This window comes from Alosa alosa, chromosome 19 (genome assembly GCF_017589495.1).
Source record: "Alosa alosa isolate M-15738 ecotype Scorff River chromosome 19, AALO_Geno_1.1, whole genome shotgun sequence".
Classification (NCBI taxonomy): Eukaryota; Metazoa; Chordata; class Actinopteri; order Clupeiformes; family Clupeidae; genus Alosa; species Alosa alosa.
In genome coordinates, this window is record NC_063207.1 from 8,085,913 (window position 1) to 8,104,524 (window position 18,612).

General features: G+C 38.9%; 1 protein-coding gene across 1 annotated transcript; it reads right to left on the reverse strand.

Moving 5' to 3' along the window:
- Positions 1 to 11,173: 11,173 nt before the first annotated feature.
- Positions 11,174 to 18,411, reverse strand: kcnk17 (potassium channel, subfamily K, member 17). Its single transcript, XM_048228294.1, has 5 exons — positions 18,211 to 18,411; positions 15,126 to 15,240; positions 14,329 to 14,495; positions 12,699 to 12,867; positions 11,174 to 11,388 (listed from the first exon to the last, which is right to left on the reverse strand). Exons 1-5 carry the CDS (start codon positions 18,409 to 18,411, stop codon positions 11,174 to 11,176), a joined length of 867 nt encoding a protein of 288 aa, XP_048084251.1.
- Between the last annotated feature and the right edge of the window lie 201 nt (positions 18,412 to 18,612).

An 18,612-nucleotide genomic window follows, 5' to 3' on the forward strand; every position in this document is an offset into this window, starting at 1 on the left:
AAAATGTCCTTGTACATTATTGGTCAAAATGATAAACAAAGCCACAGGGCTTATTTCCATTGTGGTCCTTTAAATATGTGGGCTTGGTAGTGTGTGAAAAGAGCAATAAGTAACTTTTGTGAGGTTATGACGCACAAATCACAAATTTCCAGAAATTTCACAAATTTCCATCCTTGAGGCTTTCCAATGTATAACCAGAAATAAAAGTAGAATTTTATTTTTTAATGCAAACACATATACAGCTATTCACAGGAACACTTGACTTATTCATATGACTGAAATAGTGTAAATTAAAATGAAATTGATAGTTGAAGTATATTCAACATTGTGTGCATCTTGATTAACATATACTGTTGTAATTAAAATATGTGCAGAAATCAATTTTGAACAGGCCTACTGCTGTCTATGTATGTTAATATATTGCCTTACATTATAGACTGCAGGTTTAGAGTAAAGTGTTCCTTCTCTTTCAATCCTGTTCTGCCTTCCTTTGCTCTTATCTGTCTGATTGCACATGTACTGGATTGCATTAAATGCTCTATTTATTTATTTTTTACTTTATTTACTTTGCCAGTACTGGTATTTCCTTCAGGAAATGCAAATCCTATTACTCTAATTGGAGAAGGGTCGGTTTATGTGTTTATGTTTCCGCTAGCTTTGCATGGCATGCCTTCCTCATCATTTCTCCTCAAACTTGGCACAGTTTGAACTTCAGCAGGTGCCACTTTTGCAAACAGGTTTTTTTTTACTAATCATTCCGTTTGTGCGTGCAATCTGTCTTCATATCTACACGCATGACCCATGCAGTTCAGCATGTTGCACTGTGAGCATCGCTTGGGGTGATAACATTATTCACCAATCCTACCCCACTGGTCATCGTTGCTATGCCTGTCAAACTGTCTTTGTCTTTGTATATGGGTGTTCAGCAACATCACCACTACTACACATACAGCGTCATGATCATTTTTGAACTGTTTGTCTACTTTGGCGTGATGCCTAAAAACACAGAAGTACTTCACACCACTCGGCTCGTGTGTACATGTTGTGGGGAGGAGAGAGGAGGAGAGAGGAGGAGAGAGCATGCACCAGTCTTATAGATCCACTGGGGAGTCTGTTAGCTGGAGATAAACGTGTGCACGTGAGCACAACCACCTAGTCTAGTCAATATTGTTCTGTACCACATGTTAGTTGTGTATCTGTCATGTATAGGCATACATACTTTGCCACAATAACTTTCTTCAAAAGATCACATAGCAATTATTACTCCATTAAATTATTTCTTCATCATCTTCTTCTTTCCTTTCGTGTGTGTGTGTGTGTGTGTGTGTGTGTGTGTGTGTGTGTGTGTGTGTGTGGACGGTGTTGTTATGACACTCCATTCTATATGGATACTGTCATTGGGATAACTGTACTGCATAAAGCTATATAGCTAGTAACTGTGTGTTTGGACTCGTACAGTTTTCTGCTTTGAGGTCAGCGACATCGCGGTCATCCGCTGTCATAGTGAAAGGTGTGTGTTGTGACGCACACTTGCTATTGCCTCACCTAACAACCCCCTCTTAAAAAAGTCTTCACAGGGCTAAACTCGAGTGAAAGAGGGCAAAATATGACAGTATTAACATTAACAGTAATCATTTATTTATTACTAAGTGAGCCAAATTTAGCATCTCTGCTTCCCTCTCTACCATACATGAGCAGACATGAAAGTCTTTGAAGTGAGAGTTTATTTCAGCCCTGAGAATATTAGTATTTAATACTTGTTTGCACTACTAATCACAAATTGCAGATGTCATATACTGCAATGCTATAATATTTCATCATCCCATGTGTACTGCCACTACTCAGCCCCTCTACCCCTGCTCTCCTCCAAGGAGCGTCGTCTGGCACTCCCCTGCACACACGGCAATCCAGACTATTTTCCTCTGTGGTCCCCCAATGGTGGAACAAACTGCAAAGTGCCACCAGAGCAGGGGCGTCCCTCTCTGTCTTCAGAAAGCTCTGGAAGACCCAACTTTTCCCAGCAAACCTCCTCTTTTAACACTTCTAACACACCGGCAGACCTAACATGTATTTCCCTCCTATACCTCCTTCTTCTACCACTTTTTCCTCCTTCCACACTTTGACTAGTACTTATAATGTCCGCACTCTTATCCTCTAGTAATAGTACAAATGCAGTAATAATTCCTTGCTAAGTTCTCCCCTGCACTGTAGCTTGAATGTTGTACTCTTCTGTAAGTCACTTTGGACAAAATCATCTGCTAAATAAATAAATAAATAAGTAAGTAAGTAAGTAAATAAATAAATACATACATTCATTTAAATGCATGCACTACCACTCCTAGTCATACTCCTACTACTACTACACTTTCAAATTCAACAATGTTCTCAACCATTTTCCAGCTATTCTGTTGATGTGCCTGTTGAGTACCATGGTTACGGAATACAGTAGAAAATATCCCAGGAAAGAAGTAATGCGATGAATGCCATTGCCTTTCTAGGTGATTGGAAAATCCAGAAAACGTGTCATGTGACCAGAAAGCATAAAGTAAAGTAAGTAAGTAAAGTAAGTGTCATGTGACAGAAGAGTCAGCACACAGAAACAAGACAGCAGTGGAGTAACAGTACCGGGCTTTATTCAGCTGCTCATTTGATTAGTGGTCCTGCGCACACACACTCCCTCTCACACACTCCTTGTCTCTTACATGCTCATAGGCACACATCCACACACACAGCCTCGCTCTCACACACCCCTCTGTTCGCTCATATAAACACACACACACACACACACACACACACACACACACACACACACACACACACGGCTACCTGCCAGGGGGCTGCAACTAGTGTCTTGTGACACAAATACGTGCACTAAAGTTTTTGGTGGTTTGTCATGAATTTGGTGGCTTAATCATTAAAGAGCTCTGGTCAATTTCTTATCAGGCTGAGAAGTAACAGATAGAGAGGTAGTCTTTAATGCCACTATGTTCTGCCATGTCTCTCCTTTTCTTGAAAGCTTTTACTTTCTTTCAACTTTCAACGAAGGGCATTTACAGTAGATTGTTTATTACAGTTTTTTCCTATTGCTAACACACTAAAATGACATGCATAGCACAATTATTTAAACTGACACGCAGAGAGCAAAACCTCTTCCCAAGTCTCCAAAAGTCTAAACACATTTTCTGCTTTACACACATGTTGCAATTGCAATTTAAATGCACTGAACACGGTTCTCTGCATAAGACACAACAATGTTTGCCATTTCAAAATACTGGCATTCAAAATGACACTACATGAGCTAATTGGTCAATATCTGTGCATATGTTGCACTGACTTGTTTGGTGGAAAAAATAATACTGTTTCAAAAGCATGTGTTTGTATCTGCAAATATTTCTGTGCATGTGGAGAACTTTCTACAATTTAAACTATTTTAGTATTATGGCAGAGCTTTTCATTATGCCCAACAGTGTAGTTGCTTATCCAAAAATCTGGTGAAGTGTGTGCCATGTGGTGCAAATGTTTGGTATTAATAATGCTATATGTAGTTTTGGTTGCAGTGTTTCATTTTGCAGGATATATGAGGTATTTTGCAGTTTTGGTGCGTGGTTTTGTGAATTGTGTGTGGATTTTGATAAAAACCAGCCTAGTTTGCAAAATTGTGTTTTAGCAATTGGAAAAAAACTGTAATTAAACTATCTTTCAGAATAATACTGGTGGTCCATTGGACAATATTTACTTCATATTTGTAGACTACCTCTTTGCCAAAAACACCCAAATGATAACTAATATAACAGATATAGTCACTTGGTTTGGGGAGACATTGAGCTAGACATAATACCAACACTGTTTTCCATGTAAGCTAATGATTACTGTCATCCCTGGCCTACTTGCTTGGTTGATGTGGTATATCACCATAGTTATCTCATCAGTTGGCAAGGAAATCCAAACAAGTTAACATGTTTGTGAAATACAGAGTTTAATAAGTAAGAGAGAGAGAGAGAGAGAGAGAGAGAGGGAGGGTAAATATATACATGAGTTCAGGTGTCTGATTTACTGGACGAGGGGGGTGAAAGTATGTGAAAGACAAATATGAAAGGCCCACAACTTCCAGGATACAGAAATCTTCTGGAGGGAGGAAAAGGAGGTGGTGGGGGGGGGGGGGTACAAAAGGGGGAGTGGACTATTGCATCATGTCTCTGAGTGTTGTGGTGAAAGTAGAACACACGGTGAAGATGGAGGGAGAAGAGTGCTAAGCTTCTGTCCTGTTTTCCTTTTAGCTCGGTCATCAGGTGTATTGTCAGATAAGGATCTCAGCTGAGCCATTTCACCTTTAGTCAGAGAAACTCTTTGCTGATAAGGTCATGACTTAATTGTGTCATAAATGTTTAGCAACTGATATGATAAGGTTTCAAATCACTTGTTTTATATGTTGTCCTAGTTCCTTAGAACCCCCTCATACAAATATTGCTTTCTGATTGGAAACTTTCTTTCTCTTTCTATGCCCTTCAAACCTTTTATGGGTCAAAGATAAAAAAAAAACATTATATGATATCATACTACCAAGGTTGTTTCTTGCTAACAGTAGTCACTAGGGTAGTTTCTTGCTAACAGTAGTCACTAGGGTAGTTTCTTGTTGCTGCTATAAGAGAAATACCATCAAACGGCATCACTGATAATCCTTCCTGTCAATCAAGTCGTCAAAGTTGTCAAAAAATAGTTGTCAAGTTGTCAAAAAATAGTACAACAATACTGAGATTTGCTGGTCAAGTGATGGAGCCTGTCTGAATAACCGAGGTGCTACATGTAGTTCACAAAGGTTTCCTATCAGGGGCGTAAGAATCAAATGAAATACATGCATGTTGACTAAAATGGAACAGAAAATAGCTGGAATATAACATGTCGCATTCAAAGCTTTTTGGAGGCACATGTCCATGTGTATTATCTGTAAAGGAAGAGCTCTTGCAGTACTGGGAAAATATTCCATTCTGTTACTCTTCATTGTCAATGTCAACGTCATATTATAAATAGGAAATAACATGCACAATTTATATGCTATCTTCGGCTAATAAGAGATAACACTTTACCCATATGTTTTTGAACATTGTTGTCTTAGCATTTATTTCGACATTCTCATTATGTAGCATAGCGTTCAGGCAGGCCATAGAGTCTTGCCAGCTTCCCTGAGCGGCCCAGCTGATTGGCCAGCTGTCTGCCCAGCTGGCTGCTCCGCTGATCATCTTCTGCTCTTTAAATGGTGGAGATCATTCAGAACGCCTTATCTAAGCTGCCTTAGGTCCTTCTTCCTTACACCAAACAACTTTGATAAGATTTGGGAAATATTCTTGTCTTTTAACTAATGCCCCCCATTCAAGCTTTACTCAAAATCTAATCTTTCAAGAGGATTTCCTAAATTTTGTCAAAGTTGTTTGGTTTGGTTGTTACCTTCTGCCTGACACTTCTCTGCAAGCCCTTTTTGCAACCCACCTCCACCCCATTTCCTCCAGATACTCTGACTTATCAATGTTTGTCATTGATGCTCTATTCTGTACCCTATGGGGGTTTATCTTTGCTGCTCTCCCTGGGCATATCGCCAAATGTAATATTGTGCAAATGGTGAATAAAAGCTATTTCTTTGACAAAGTGGTCCTGACTGAAGTAGTAGGTCTTACTTTCATTATATATAAGCCCTTGTACTTGCATGTTACTTTGTGGGTTTTAGGATCACTGGTTCACCATTATGCTATTGCAGGTTGTTCATGTGCACAATACTTTTTTGTTCCATATATTCTTATTAATTGTAACATGCATTTGGATTGCATTATATTTTTTAACAAAGGTCCAAATAAACACTCCAGAGCGGTAGCTCCCTTCAACAGGAACGGTTTTCCCTATACGCACACTATGCAAGTTGCGTATAGGGACCTGCAAGTTAATGAAGGCCCCCTCCCCTTGAGTCAGTGACAGCTAGTGTCAGATAGTGACACACAGGTACTGTATACAGTTATAGCGACAGTGTCTCATACATTAAGAAGATGAACATGGAATCGAATTAGGATTCAGTGCATGAAAAACGGAAGAAACTTCACCAGAATGAACAGCATGAACAGCAGTCGGGTAAACTTGTGTTAGTTAGTTCCATGGTTTGATGTCGACACGCATATCTCCAGCACGTGTTGCTGACCTAGCCTAGGCCTACATAACAGGGAAGTGAATCCCCTGATCTGTCTGCGGCTTGCTTACCAGCCTTTCCCAGTCATGGTACTTCACAAAGTTGTGAAAATTGCATGTTCCGTTTATTGAACGCGGGCGACATTAAAAAAAGAAGAAGAAAAAATCACCGCATCTTTAAATGCGCTCATGGCAACGCACCGCTCGGGATGAAACGAGCAGTTTTTCAGCAGAAACATGCGAGGACCCGTCGAAACTAATCGGTGATTTCACTCTTCCCATACATTTTAAAAGAAGTAAATGTTTTACAATATTTCAGTCAAGCTTGTTTTGTGTGTGTATGTGTGTGTGTGTGTGTGTGTGTGTGTGAGGCCATCAGAAGGCATGGCATCTCACCAGCTGCATGAGAAACCATCGGTGTGTGTTCACGGCTGAGGGAATGGGGGGGTGTTAAAAGGGTCTGAAGTGATGGAACGGGCTTTAGAGGTGTTATAGTTGGTTTAGATAGCCTACAACTGAATATATGCAAAATGGAAAGTGGCCTAACATATTACAGTAACTTTGATTCGCTGTGCTGCATGGCCAATAGATGCACGTTGTAAATTAGGCCTACCGGTATATGAAGTATTAAAATTATTGTTTTAAATAAAAATATTGAAGGGAATCAGGGGAGCCAGTTCAGTAGCTATGTCTTTGGCGAATAGCTTACTACAGACACACAGGTGAAGAACAGTCAGCCTCAGCCAGTAGGCTACTAGCACAACCAGACCCTTATAAAACAATAACTGCATTAGGCCACTTGGTGACAAGTTGTCGTCATTCTGTCTTCCACATTCATGAAAGGTTTGGTATGAATGTTGAGTCATGTCTCATGAAACAGTCATGAATGCTTTATGTGCAGTTTATGACAGCTGCTATGAATGTGTTATGAACTCACCCGCCAAGTAAAGTGTTACCGGCTACTTCAAGTGTCAAACTGCAGTTTTGGAGGAAATGTTTACAGTTCTTATGCAGGGAATGCAGTGTTTTGCACACAAAACTGCATTGTACTGCATAGTACTGTAATTTACTACAGAAATACAGAATGTTGGACAATACTAGGCTACTGCACTATAGCCTACTATAAATGAACTGTACTTCAAAAAAACTGCAGTAATTTTTTGTAAGGGGATATGTACAGCAAGTATCAAAAGCAAACAGCCCAGACCCTAAAACTGGGCATTTATAGCTGTGAAGGTCCTATATTTGGTAACTCCAAATTTGGTGACATCTAAACTGGGGTGGGATGATTGTATTGGGAGCACTGAGGTGTCAGATAATATATAAAAAATGGTTACATTTTGTCCCTCATATAGGAGGGCCCCTTAGCAGGTTTCGCCTAGGGCCCCATGGAGGTCTGAACCGGCACTGCCCTTCAGTATTCCCAGAGAAACTCCACACAGGGTTTTGTTTTTGTTTGGCGGACAGGCTGCCCCCACTTTGTTTGTTTCCAGTTTTCAGACCCTGGGCTGCCTACAGAGACCGGATTTTTTTTACAATGTACTCACGGAACGGGCTGCTAGTAGATTGTAAGGAGATGATTGCTGAACGTAAAAAACAATGTTATGGGCTTGAAATTGCGTATGATTGCTGACTGTATCTTTAACAGTTTGAGAACAAAGTATTGGCATTACTAGCAGATACTGTATACACACACACACACACACACACACACACACACACAGACACACCTACACAAGAAGCATCCAAGGCATACCACTAAGTTACAGTTGACTGAGACATACTGCACTTATAAATGTAAACACACAGCTCACCACACGATCAGTATCATGCAGCCAGTGCAGAGACACAGTTCTCCCTCTCCCTCTCTCTTCACACTCAACACTCAATCCCGTGAGGGAAATTTGGTCTCTGCTTTTAACCCAATCGGTGAATTAGTGAAACACAAACAGCACACAGTGAACACACAGTGAGGTGAAGTCCAGAGTGCTAACCAGTGGGCCACGGCTGACTATAAACATGTCTAGAGAACCTTTCACAAGTGATCATCTGTAAAAAGATTCCTTAATTTTGAACAACTGATCCCAACTTTATCTATATGGTCAGCTGTAGAATTGTTTGGGCCAACATTGTGCATTCTGCTGAGCCAATATATATGTAACAAAGGGAATTCATAATGTAACACTGCAGGTAATTGAATCCATAAATGTGAACAAAATGTTTTGAATTCATATTCGGAGTGTCTATTTACACCCCTGGTACGAATAGCCTTGGCCACACAGCTGAGCTATTCACACCCTGTGACATAACAACAAAAACGTTGCTCACGTGCACAAAAAACATGGCGGACATTAGTTTTTTCGTCAGCAGAAAGTGAAGAATTCTGAAAGGTTTCGGCACTAACATCTGTTCAGATTAAGTTTTAGATTGAAAAGTTGTGTTTTATTTTCATAATCTTGGTTCACTGAACACATACAACCATCAGTTTGTTAGTTAAGATAGTGCATTGGTCACAGACAAGGGTTAGCATGTGGGAGACCGGGGTTCAATTCCTGTGTGATGTGTTTTGGCAGAGTGAGTGTGCATGTGTACCAACGTCTCTGGAGAGAAGGCACGCAATTTGAACAAGAAATCGGTTCTTAAACGGAAGTTTTGATTGCAACAATTAGCTAGTTCATGCACCAGGGTGTAAATAGCATACAGTACTATAAACACCAGGGTACGAATAGCATCCACTTCTAACTGTACATTGATGCAAACAGCATACCTTATTCAGAGTGTCTATTACACAGCTGAGCTAACAGCACACCTGTTACATAACAACAAAAAAACATGTTGCTTTGTGTGATTGTGTGATTACATTGTGTGATCAATATGTCAGAATAAATGCACAGGGTTGCAAATAGCATACACTGATATTTGTACCAGACAGGGTATTAATAGAACACATTGCTGTGTGCACCGGGGTACGAATAGCATACATTGATATTTGTACCAGACGGGGTACTAATAGTACATATTGCTGTGTGCACCGGGGTACGAATAGAATTCATTTCTTATTGCACCAGCCGGGTACGAATAGCATACACTATAGCCTTACCCATTCATATTTTACTCAATTTAACAGTAAACATATTTGAAATTATTGCCCCCTACTGACAGCACTGCCATTGTCAGTTTCATTGCAACATTTCTCCCATTTCTCTTTTTGATGAGTGATTTTCTCCACAACAAGAAATCACAGCTGAGACTCAACTTCATTCACGATTCCGCTGTGGTGGAATGACATAACTACTACAGTACAAGCCATTGGCACAATAAAGTGTATCTGATACATTTTTCAACAGCATTTTATATTTTTATTTATTCATTTACTTTTTGTTATTTCTATAAAACTATAAACTATAGAATTGTTATATTGTTATTGTTATATTGGACCATAGGCTACCTACCCAAAAAACAATAAATCAAGAAGCCCATGAATTCTGATTCAAGAATAGTAGTCGTAACCCACAGAATGAAAAAACATGATTACTGTGAGTCCTGAACAGTGCATTTATTTCACACAAAAACGGTGCTGTGGAAATGCACAGATTTATGTTTTTTATGTATTCAACTATGTTGCTGTCCACACAAAGTAAGATTAGTTAACCTTTTTTTGTCACCTTTCTAATTAGAGTAAAGGAAGAAAATAGCCTTCACACAGATGGGCAAGAAAATGATTATGATATATTGTATATATTGTATTGATTATTGACTGATGGGATTTTTTTTAATGACATTAAAACATTTTGGATATATGAACTCAATTCAACTCCTATTTTAATATAATCAATTATACATTTTACTGGTGTTATCAGATCTTCATACTTACACAGTTTGATGGCTGTTATATTTCCAAGAACATCATGCCTATTTAGGGTGCAAAGTGAATTGCCATTTGTGCTATTCATATAATCTGTTAGTTTTGAATGGTTGTGTTTTTAGTCTGTTGCACGTTACATACTGTAACATGTTACTCTGACAGATTTATATTTTGTCACAACAATAGTTTTCCATGTGTCAATCACTGGAAAACTAAATTAATGTTTACTTGAGATGTCCCCCTGAAGACATGTTTAATTTTAATCTTTTACCGGTCATCACATGATTATGCAAGTACACCATGGTAAGCTATAAAAGACTAAATTACCTCTTCTTGTATATCTTGATATAGAAATATTATGAAAAAAGTATCTATTTAGTCTTAAAAAGGCTAAACTATGTTTGGCCCACTATGTCATTCTCCATACTGTTTACCCCAGAGTTAGATACCCTTTTCTTCTCTGTGCATGCAACAACCCAACCTGATATTATTAACCTATTTGTCTATTTTACCATAATTCACTGGAAGTGGATTACACCAGTTAGTCTTTAGCTCCCTTTTAGCCATAGGCTAGCTATAGGCTAACTGGCGTAATCAGTGAGGAGAAGGGTATGTATCGTTTTGTCTAACTAGGGTGAACAGCAAGCTAATTTCCCCAAAAGTTGGCGCGTTCCTTTAAAGCAATTAGCAAGCTGCACTTGTGGCCTTTCTATTTGTTGCTCTAAAACCTACAAAACTAGACTTAATTCTTGCACTGTTGCACTGTTGGACTTACTTATTTGCACCATAGAACACCTTACTATACATATGGAACAACAGGCTCAGTCCCTACTTTATCATTGCAAGAGCCTCATGCTTGATCATCCGACCTTAAGCACACTATGTGGATATTTGATTTAGTTTTTTTTTTTTTAGTATTTTTAGTATTTAGTATTTTAGTATTTTTTTTGTCTTCTACTGCTGTAAGTGCATGTTGTGTGTGATGTCTGTATGAGACCTTGAATTTCCCCTTTGGGATCAAGTAGGCTATCTATCTATCTATCTATCTATCTATCTATCTATCTATCTAAACCACTCTCAAACAATAGACTGTTATCCCAAAGGAGATCTCCATTGCATTTTCTAGATTTATACTGTCACTTAGGACTTTTTTTCTGGTGCCTGGGTCTGTTCCTGCTGGCTGCCCTGTGATGATGAAGCTATATCCTCCCGCTTCTCTTTCATGTAGCCATTAAATCGTTCAAGGAGGTCAATGCCGTGGTTGATGAGAAGGGCAAGCCACGCGAGGCCAAAGAATATCCAGGCTCCCATGATGGCTCCGTACCACTCTGGGTAATAGCGGTCAGGATTGTTATCTGAAAGAAAGGGAGAAAAGTGGTTGTTATAATAGCTTTGCAAATCTTGACTTAACTTTCAGCTACTGATTGTAACTTCAAATTGCTGTGTATGTCTTCATTCGGGACCAGGCATAAACTGTAAACCTGACGATAGGCTAAATGGGGCAACTTTTTGAGCAATGCTCTTCATTATTGTGGTTCTGGCATGTTCCCATTGATATTGGGCAACAAGTTATTGGATATATTGGATATATTATATATATTGGATAACTTTACTCATCAGTTGGCAAATAATGATCATCCAATCAGGATAAATGGAACTGGTTATGTGGTTGCCCTAGCCTAGAAATCTAGATGCACCCTAGCGGCAGCAAATTACATTTGCTTCCAGGGCTAGTCTAGCAACTCTCCGTTGGCTTGTGAGCTCGAAAAATGAAACTTCTATCAGGCCAATCAAATCGTGTATGTCGTTAGGTGGGCTTAACATAATGATTGATGGCAGAGTTGCAAGATGGATGTTGCTGTTGGCCAACAGTGTGACACGAGTTAAGCTTGTTTTGAGATGGCAAAAGTTTGAACTAGCCAACTAGCTCCGCTAGTGGGAAAACGCATGGGACTCATAGCGCTGCCGCTGTCCTATTGCGTGCAGAGGGAATTTGAAAGACAACCGATTATCCCGCCCCTCGGACTGAGCACTGCGAACGGTGAGTGCCCAGATCCTACATTTTAATGTGGGTCTGGCTCATCAGGCTATGGTTGCCCAGCAACATTGCTCAAAAAGTTGCCCCATGTTACCATCATCACCTTAAAGGAATGTTCTGGAGCAAAAACCACCTAGGAGGCTAACAGGTTCAAAATGTTGTTTGAGAGCATAATTACCTAAATTGCTGGAGTTTTGAGCAAGCACATCGTTTACATTAACACCAAATTGTTTTACAGTGTAAGTGAACTGGGCATTCACTCACATCAAAAACAAACTATTTTACACCACTGACAATGTTCAGAATAAAATGACACTTCTGTGGTAGAGTGGTGAGGTTTGTCTGTAGAAGTGTCATTCTATTTTGAACATTGTCAGTGGTGAAAAATATAGTTCTATGCCCTAGGCACTTGCATTGTAAGACAATTTAGTGTTAATGCAAACAACATTCTTGCTCAAAACTCCACCAATGTAAGTAATTATGCTCTCAAACAACATTTTGAACCTGTTAGCTTCTGAAAATAGACCTTTGGTTGTTTTTGGTCCGGAACATTGACACTGATTATGCATCTAAGCCTGTTCATCATTTAAATAATAGGCTGTTAATGATGAAATTAGTTTAACTCACCAGCAACATAGTCTCCAAAGCCAATGGTGCTGAGAGTGATGAAACAGTAGTACACTGCTTCGGCATAAGACCAATCTTCATACTGCTGAATAAGCATCACAGGTGCCACAAAATACAACACTGCCAAAATGGCAAATGAGAGACTGTGGACTAGCACCCGCACACACCTCTGTGGGAAGTTAAGGACATGTTCTTAAGATTCAGGCAAAAAATGAACTGTATTTTGGTGAATGGTAGCCTGTTTTCAAATTTATATATATATATATATATATATATATATATATATATATATATATATATATATATATATATATATATATGGTCATTCCACGTCAATTCAACCAGGGCCCACGCACTTAGGTCTCAAAAAATTCTGAAAAAATTACCAGGTGTACCTATGTTACCTAGGAGACACACTGTAAAATTACTCTTATGTAAAATCAATACTTTCCAAGATACAGCCAGTTTTACAGGGAGAGGGGGTGTCGATTTTGCTCAGCCTCTTTTTTTTGTCAAAGTTCACAAGCCCACAGCGCAAGAACTAAACCATGTAGGAGGCTCAAATTGTGCATGCTGGTACATAAATAGGAATAGTATGTAGCAAAATCGTCACGTTTGGTCTGGATAATCCTGCATGGTCATAGCTGTCCCTCAAAGTTGATACAAATTTTATTGGAGTTTTTGGCTGGGCTCTGTTTAAGCCTACAGAAGACATATTTGTACTCAACATAGGCTTTATTTTCCTTACTGAGATGAGTAGAAACACTCTCACAAAAAACAATGAACAGAAAATAAATCATTTCAGGGTCTGAACAGCAGACCTTACAAGTCTAAAAAAACATTTTGGTTCTCATTTTCAGAGCACCTAAACACCTTGTGGGAATATACAAAGATTTTTTAAATATTTTTTTCTTTATTCTCCATGATCTTTTCTTTCAAATTGGTGTTTTCAAAAAGAAGGGATCATGGAGAATAAAGAAAAACCTATTTAAAAAATCTTTGTATATTCCCACAAGGTGTTTGGGTGCTCTGAAAATGATAACCAAAATGATTTTTCAGACTTGTGAGGTCTGCTGTTCAGACCCTGAAGGGATTTATTTTCTGTTCATTGTTTTTTGTGAGGTTGTTTCTACTTATCTCAGTAAGAAAAATAAATCAAGAACCTATGTTGAGTAAAAATATGTCTTCTGAAGGCTTAAACAGAGCCCAGCCAAAAACTCCAATAACATTTGTATCAACTTTGAGGGACAGCTATGACCATGCAGGATTATACAGACCAAACGTGACGATTTTGCTACATACTATTCCTATTTATGTACCAGCATGCACAATTTGAGCCTCCTACATGGTTTAGTTCTTGCGCTGTGGGCTTGTGAACTTTGTCAAAAAAAAGAGGCAGAGCAAAATCGACACCCCCTCCCCCTATAAAACTGGCTGTATCTTGGAAAGTATTGATCTTACATAAGAGTAATTTTACAGTGTGTCTCCTGGGTAACATAGGTACACCTGGTAATTTTTTCAGAATTTTTTGACACTTAAGTGCGTGGGCCCTGGTTGAACTGACGTGGAATGACCCTATATAAAGATCAATAGAGTTATGAATAAACAAAATGAGAACTACTAAGCTCACTTTGCGGTTGGTCTTCTTCTCAATGAAGTCACAAAGTCTTCTCTCAATGGACAGCATGTATTTGCCAACTTTGTTGAGGACCACCACGTTAAGAGGTATCCCCACCAAAGCAAAAAAAACACAGAAGATCTGTCCATACATAGTGTGGGGACTGATATTTCCATAACCTATGATATGAGCATAATGAAAACAATGGTGATTATGAGAATCACTGTGGTAAAGAAACTTTGGTAACATTTTACTTGACAGTATCGACATAAGAGTGTCATGAGTGACATATGAACCCTAACCCTAATCCTAATTTCTAACCTAATCCTAACCGTAATCCTAACTTCTAACTCTAACCCTAACCTAATCCTAACCCTAAACCTAACTTGTTATGACAAAAACCGAATGTCTTTAATAACAGAAGCGTTATGTCATAAACGTTCATGACAGTGTCATGTCACTCTTATGTCGATACTGTCAAGTAAAATGTAACCAAAACTTTAAAGAAAATTCTAGTATGTGGGATGAACTTAAAGTACTGTACCCATAATTTCCCAACTTCTAAACAAGGTTTTTGATTTTGCAAAATGTCTTCAGCTATGAGGTTAATACATGGGGGCGGGCTATATAGGAATGAATTTGTTCTCTTCATTCTTCTTTATGATTAAAGCACAATCTGATTCTGATTCATTGGGCTATTGGGCACTGTGGTTAATACACAATGTGGCTAATACACAGGAAATTATTGTATATTCAGGTGTAGTTCAAGTTTGTGTGTACAAAATTAATCCATCATAAAGACATTTTACCGATTGTGGTGACAACAGTGGCAGCAAAGACCGAGGAGCTTGTAAACTTCCAGAAGCCATCAGCGGTGGAGTTGCTCTTCAGACTAAGACCATACTTAGATGCTGACTGGATTAACTAAGCCCAAAACATAAAAAAGAAAACAGTAATATTTTATTGTCCTGTGATTGTTGAAGCTTTAATGGGGCTATGTAGGATTTACGTTTAAATTAATAGGCTACTACTGTGTCCACAACGAAACTTTTATATTGACTTGCATGCATTCAATAGCCTATACAGCATTAGAAGATTTCATAACACAGTATATAATACATATTCAGAGAATCTGTGTTAACAAGGAACAGGGCTGAAAAACAATATTGGATGGCTGTGATCTTTGGGGCCTCAGATGGCACTGCATTATAAAACAGACCTGTTTCTGAGAAAGTTATTGAATTGGCTCAGGAAGACTTCAGAGAACAATTGTCCTTGAACACAATTTGATACTTCATCCAGAACTGCTGGTTAAAATTATAAAGAAGAAACCATATTTAGACATGATACAGAAATGCCATCATGTTATCTGTGCCTGAGCTAATTTAAGATGGACTGAGGCAAAGAGAAAACTGTCCAGTGGTTAGACCAATCAAAATTCTTTTTGCCAATCATGGACTCTGTATCCTCCAGGCTAAAGAGGATATGGACCATCCAACTTGTTGTTAGTGCACAATTCAAAAGACAGCATTGATTATATCAGGGTTCACTGGCAATGGCAGCTTGCACATCTGAAAAGGAACAATTAACAATTTTAAAAACAAATGCTGTCATCCAAAAACTTCTTTTTCAGAGAACATTTTTAATATTTCATAGGAAACAGTTCCTAACTACATTCTGCATATATTACAACAGTATGGCTCAATAAGAGTTTAGGTGCTAAAATGGCCAGCCTGCAGTTCAGAGTAGATGCATCATGGAATGATCAAGAGTGTGACAGCATTTTATTCTCAAAACCATATTCTCACAGCCACTGGTCTCAGCTCAGTTCCAAAATGTTCACAGATTGTTGTCTGTTTACATCTACAGAAGAAGATGTAAAGCAACACAATAGTAAACACGTAGCCTGGTTTCACTTCATGAAGAGTCTTGCCCCTCAAGATTGGGAAACATTACCAACCTTAGCATCATAAAGGGCATAGACTTTGCATTAACTTTGAAATCATATAACCAAGCACATTGATCAGGGATTCCTAACGTTTGCTTCCTACTTTGCCTAACCTTTAAACATTGATAATAAACTGCATAGACAGTCAGGAAACAATTAATTTAGGCCTACCTTTGCTGTGCATAAATTTACATTCTTCTGACTGTAATTTTTTGACGTTTGCAGGCGTTTCTACTATTTACCACAGCCACTTTCGATTTCTATTGATGTGTTGTCTAGAACATGCCTAGATAGACAAAAACCTGCTAGGCCTGATAATACATAAATACAATACTATTGGTCAGCTATAACCAAACCGTTCATTAATTCAGTGTTTTTCAACCTTTTTTGTGCCACGGCACACTTTTGACACTTGAATGTCACACAAAACACTAACATCCTGTGTGAAGAAAAAATAAACATACCATAGCCTAAAAATGTAATACACAGGTATGGCCTTATTATGGCTTCTATGCAAGACCTGCTCAATAAAACAAGCGCCCTCTGTTTAATTTGTAGGTGACTATATCTAATTTAATTGTTGTTATGAAGGGGATATGTGATGATTCTGTGAATACTGGATATGGGGCCCCCGTTGTACAATGCCTGCATACCACAAATGCAAAAGTGCAATCACACAATCAATGAGAGCATGTGGTTATAAATTCTTTGATGCAACAGTTGCTTTTCTGGACCAGTGAGTGACATTTGGGTAATTTTCTGTGGCACACCTGATGATCTCTCACGGCACACTAGTGTGCCCCAGCACAGTGGTTGAAAAACACTGCATTAATTAACTTCAGTCTAGCTCTGAATGCATTTATCTTAATCTGTGTCAGCAGTGTGCATGCAGGTTTTGCATACCATTTTCACTGTGTGCAATGTACAATGTGTCTGTATTTTATACTAGCTTCGTCAGGCTTCAGATGATATATAAAATGTATGTCTGCACCGAATTAAAACCAACATGTACCGTATATATAGAAAACCAATACAAAAAACAATACAATTGAATAATTTTGCCTTCAACTATTCAGTACACCAACTGGAGCTATTCCTTTGTAGAAGATTCTTCACAAACACACACACTCTCATGCACACACAAAACTTTTCTGAAGGTTTCAAGCTGTGCTACAATTTGAAATGTCTCATAAACGTGTTAGAATGGAATGGAAATATTGACACAGTCCATTTCATAGCTGCTTGTTCATAGCTGTGTCCAAGGTCAGCAGTGTTGTGCGAGAGTTGGTGACGAGAATTGGTTTGTGCTCATTCCTTACAACAGTTTCGTAACTTTGTTTTGACCAGCCCATATTCTGGACCATATTCCTCAATGCTGAAGGGAATTATGTCATCAAAGAATTTCCACATACATCACAAATTCAGACCTTCATTATTATTCCACCTCAAAGCACTTTTAGCGGTCTGATGCTATATCTCCACAAATTCATCTAATCTTCCCCCTGAGAAGTTAAAACTTTTACTTGGTAAACATCTTAAATATAGAAAGCATGAACATTTTAATGAACAACATCCATGTTCTATGTTGATAAGTTGGTCCCCATTCTGTATTTTCATTCCACCGCTTCAATTTAAGTTTCTCTCATATTACGATGCTAAAAGGTTATATAATCCTTCCTCAACTTCAACTTTTCAACTTCAAACACCATATTTCACTTCTGTCTCTCTTAATCTGTGTCTATCTCGGCATGTCTTAATCACACTTGCTATTTCTCCCAGCTATTTACCAGGACCTGCAGCCAGGTTACAGGCAGCTACAGTGATACCCTCTGGGTGCATGTCATGAGTGTAGGACTGTAGCTGCCTGACTGTTCTAGCTGTTGGTTTCAGCCTCGAGATAGGGAGCACCAATCAATTTTGTTTCCCCTCCATCTCTGTGTCCTCACCTGACCCACTTCCTCAAGGCCCTGGATGTCCAAGCAGGTGAGTCTCTGCAGCAGTCTGCTCTTCTGTTTTCTGAGCAGAACTTGGTTCTGTTCCACCAGTTCCCCCTCCAGTTTCCAGAACACTGCTCCACCAATCAACACATACGCCACATACACGACACCCAGCAGAAGGATGGAGGGTAGCCTAGGCACAAACTCCATTCTAATGGAACCTCCCGGTCTTCTGGTAATGGAGATATGTATATATATATATATACATAAGATGTTTTCTGATGGTGCAGACCCCTAAGATTTTTTCCCTCTGAGTGTGCTGTAATGAGCCACAGTAGAGCTGATAGACTGGAAAATGGACCACAGGCAAATCATCTTCAGTGCCCACAAGCCTGATGTCAGCCTTCCGTG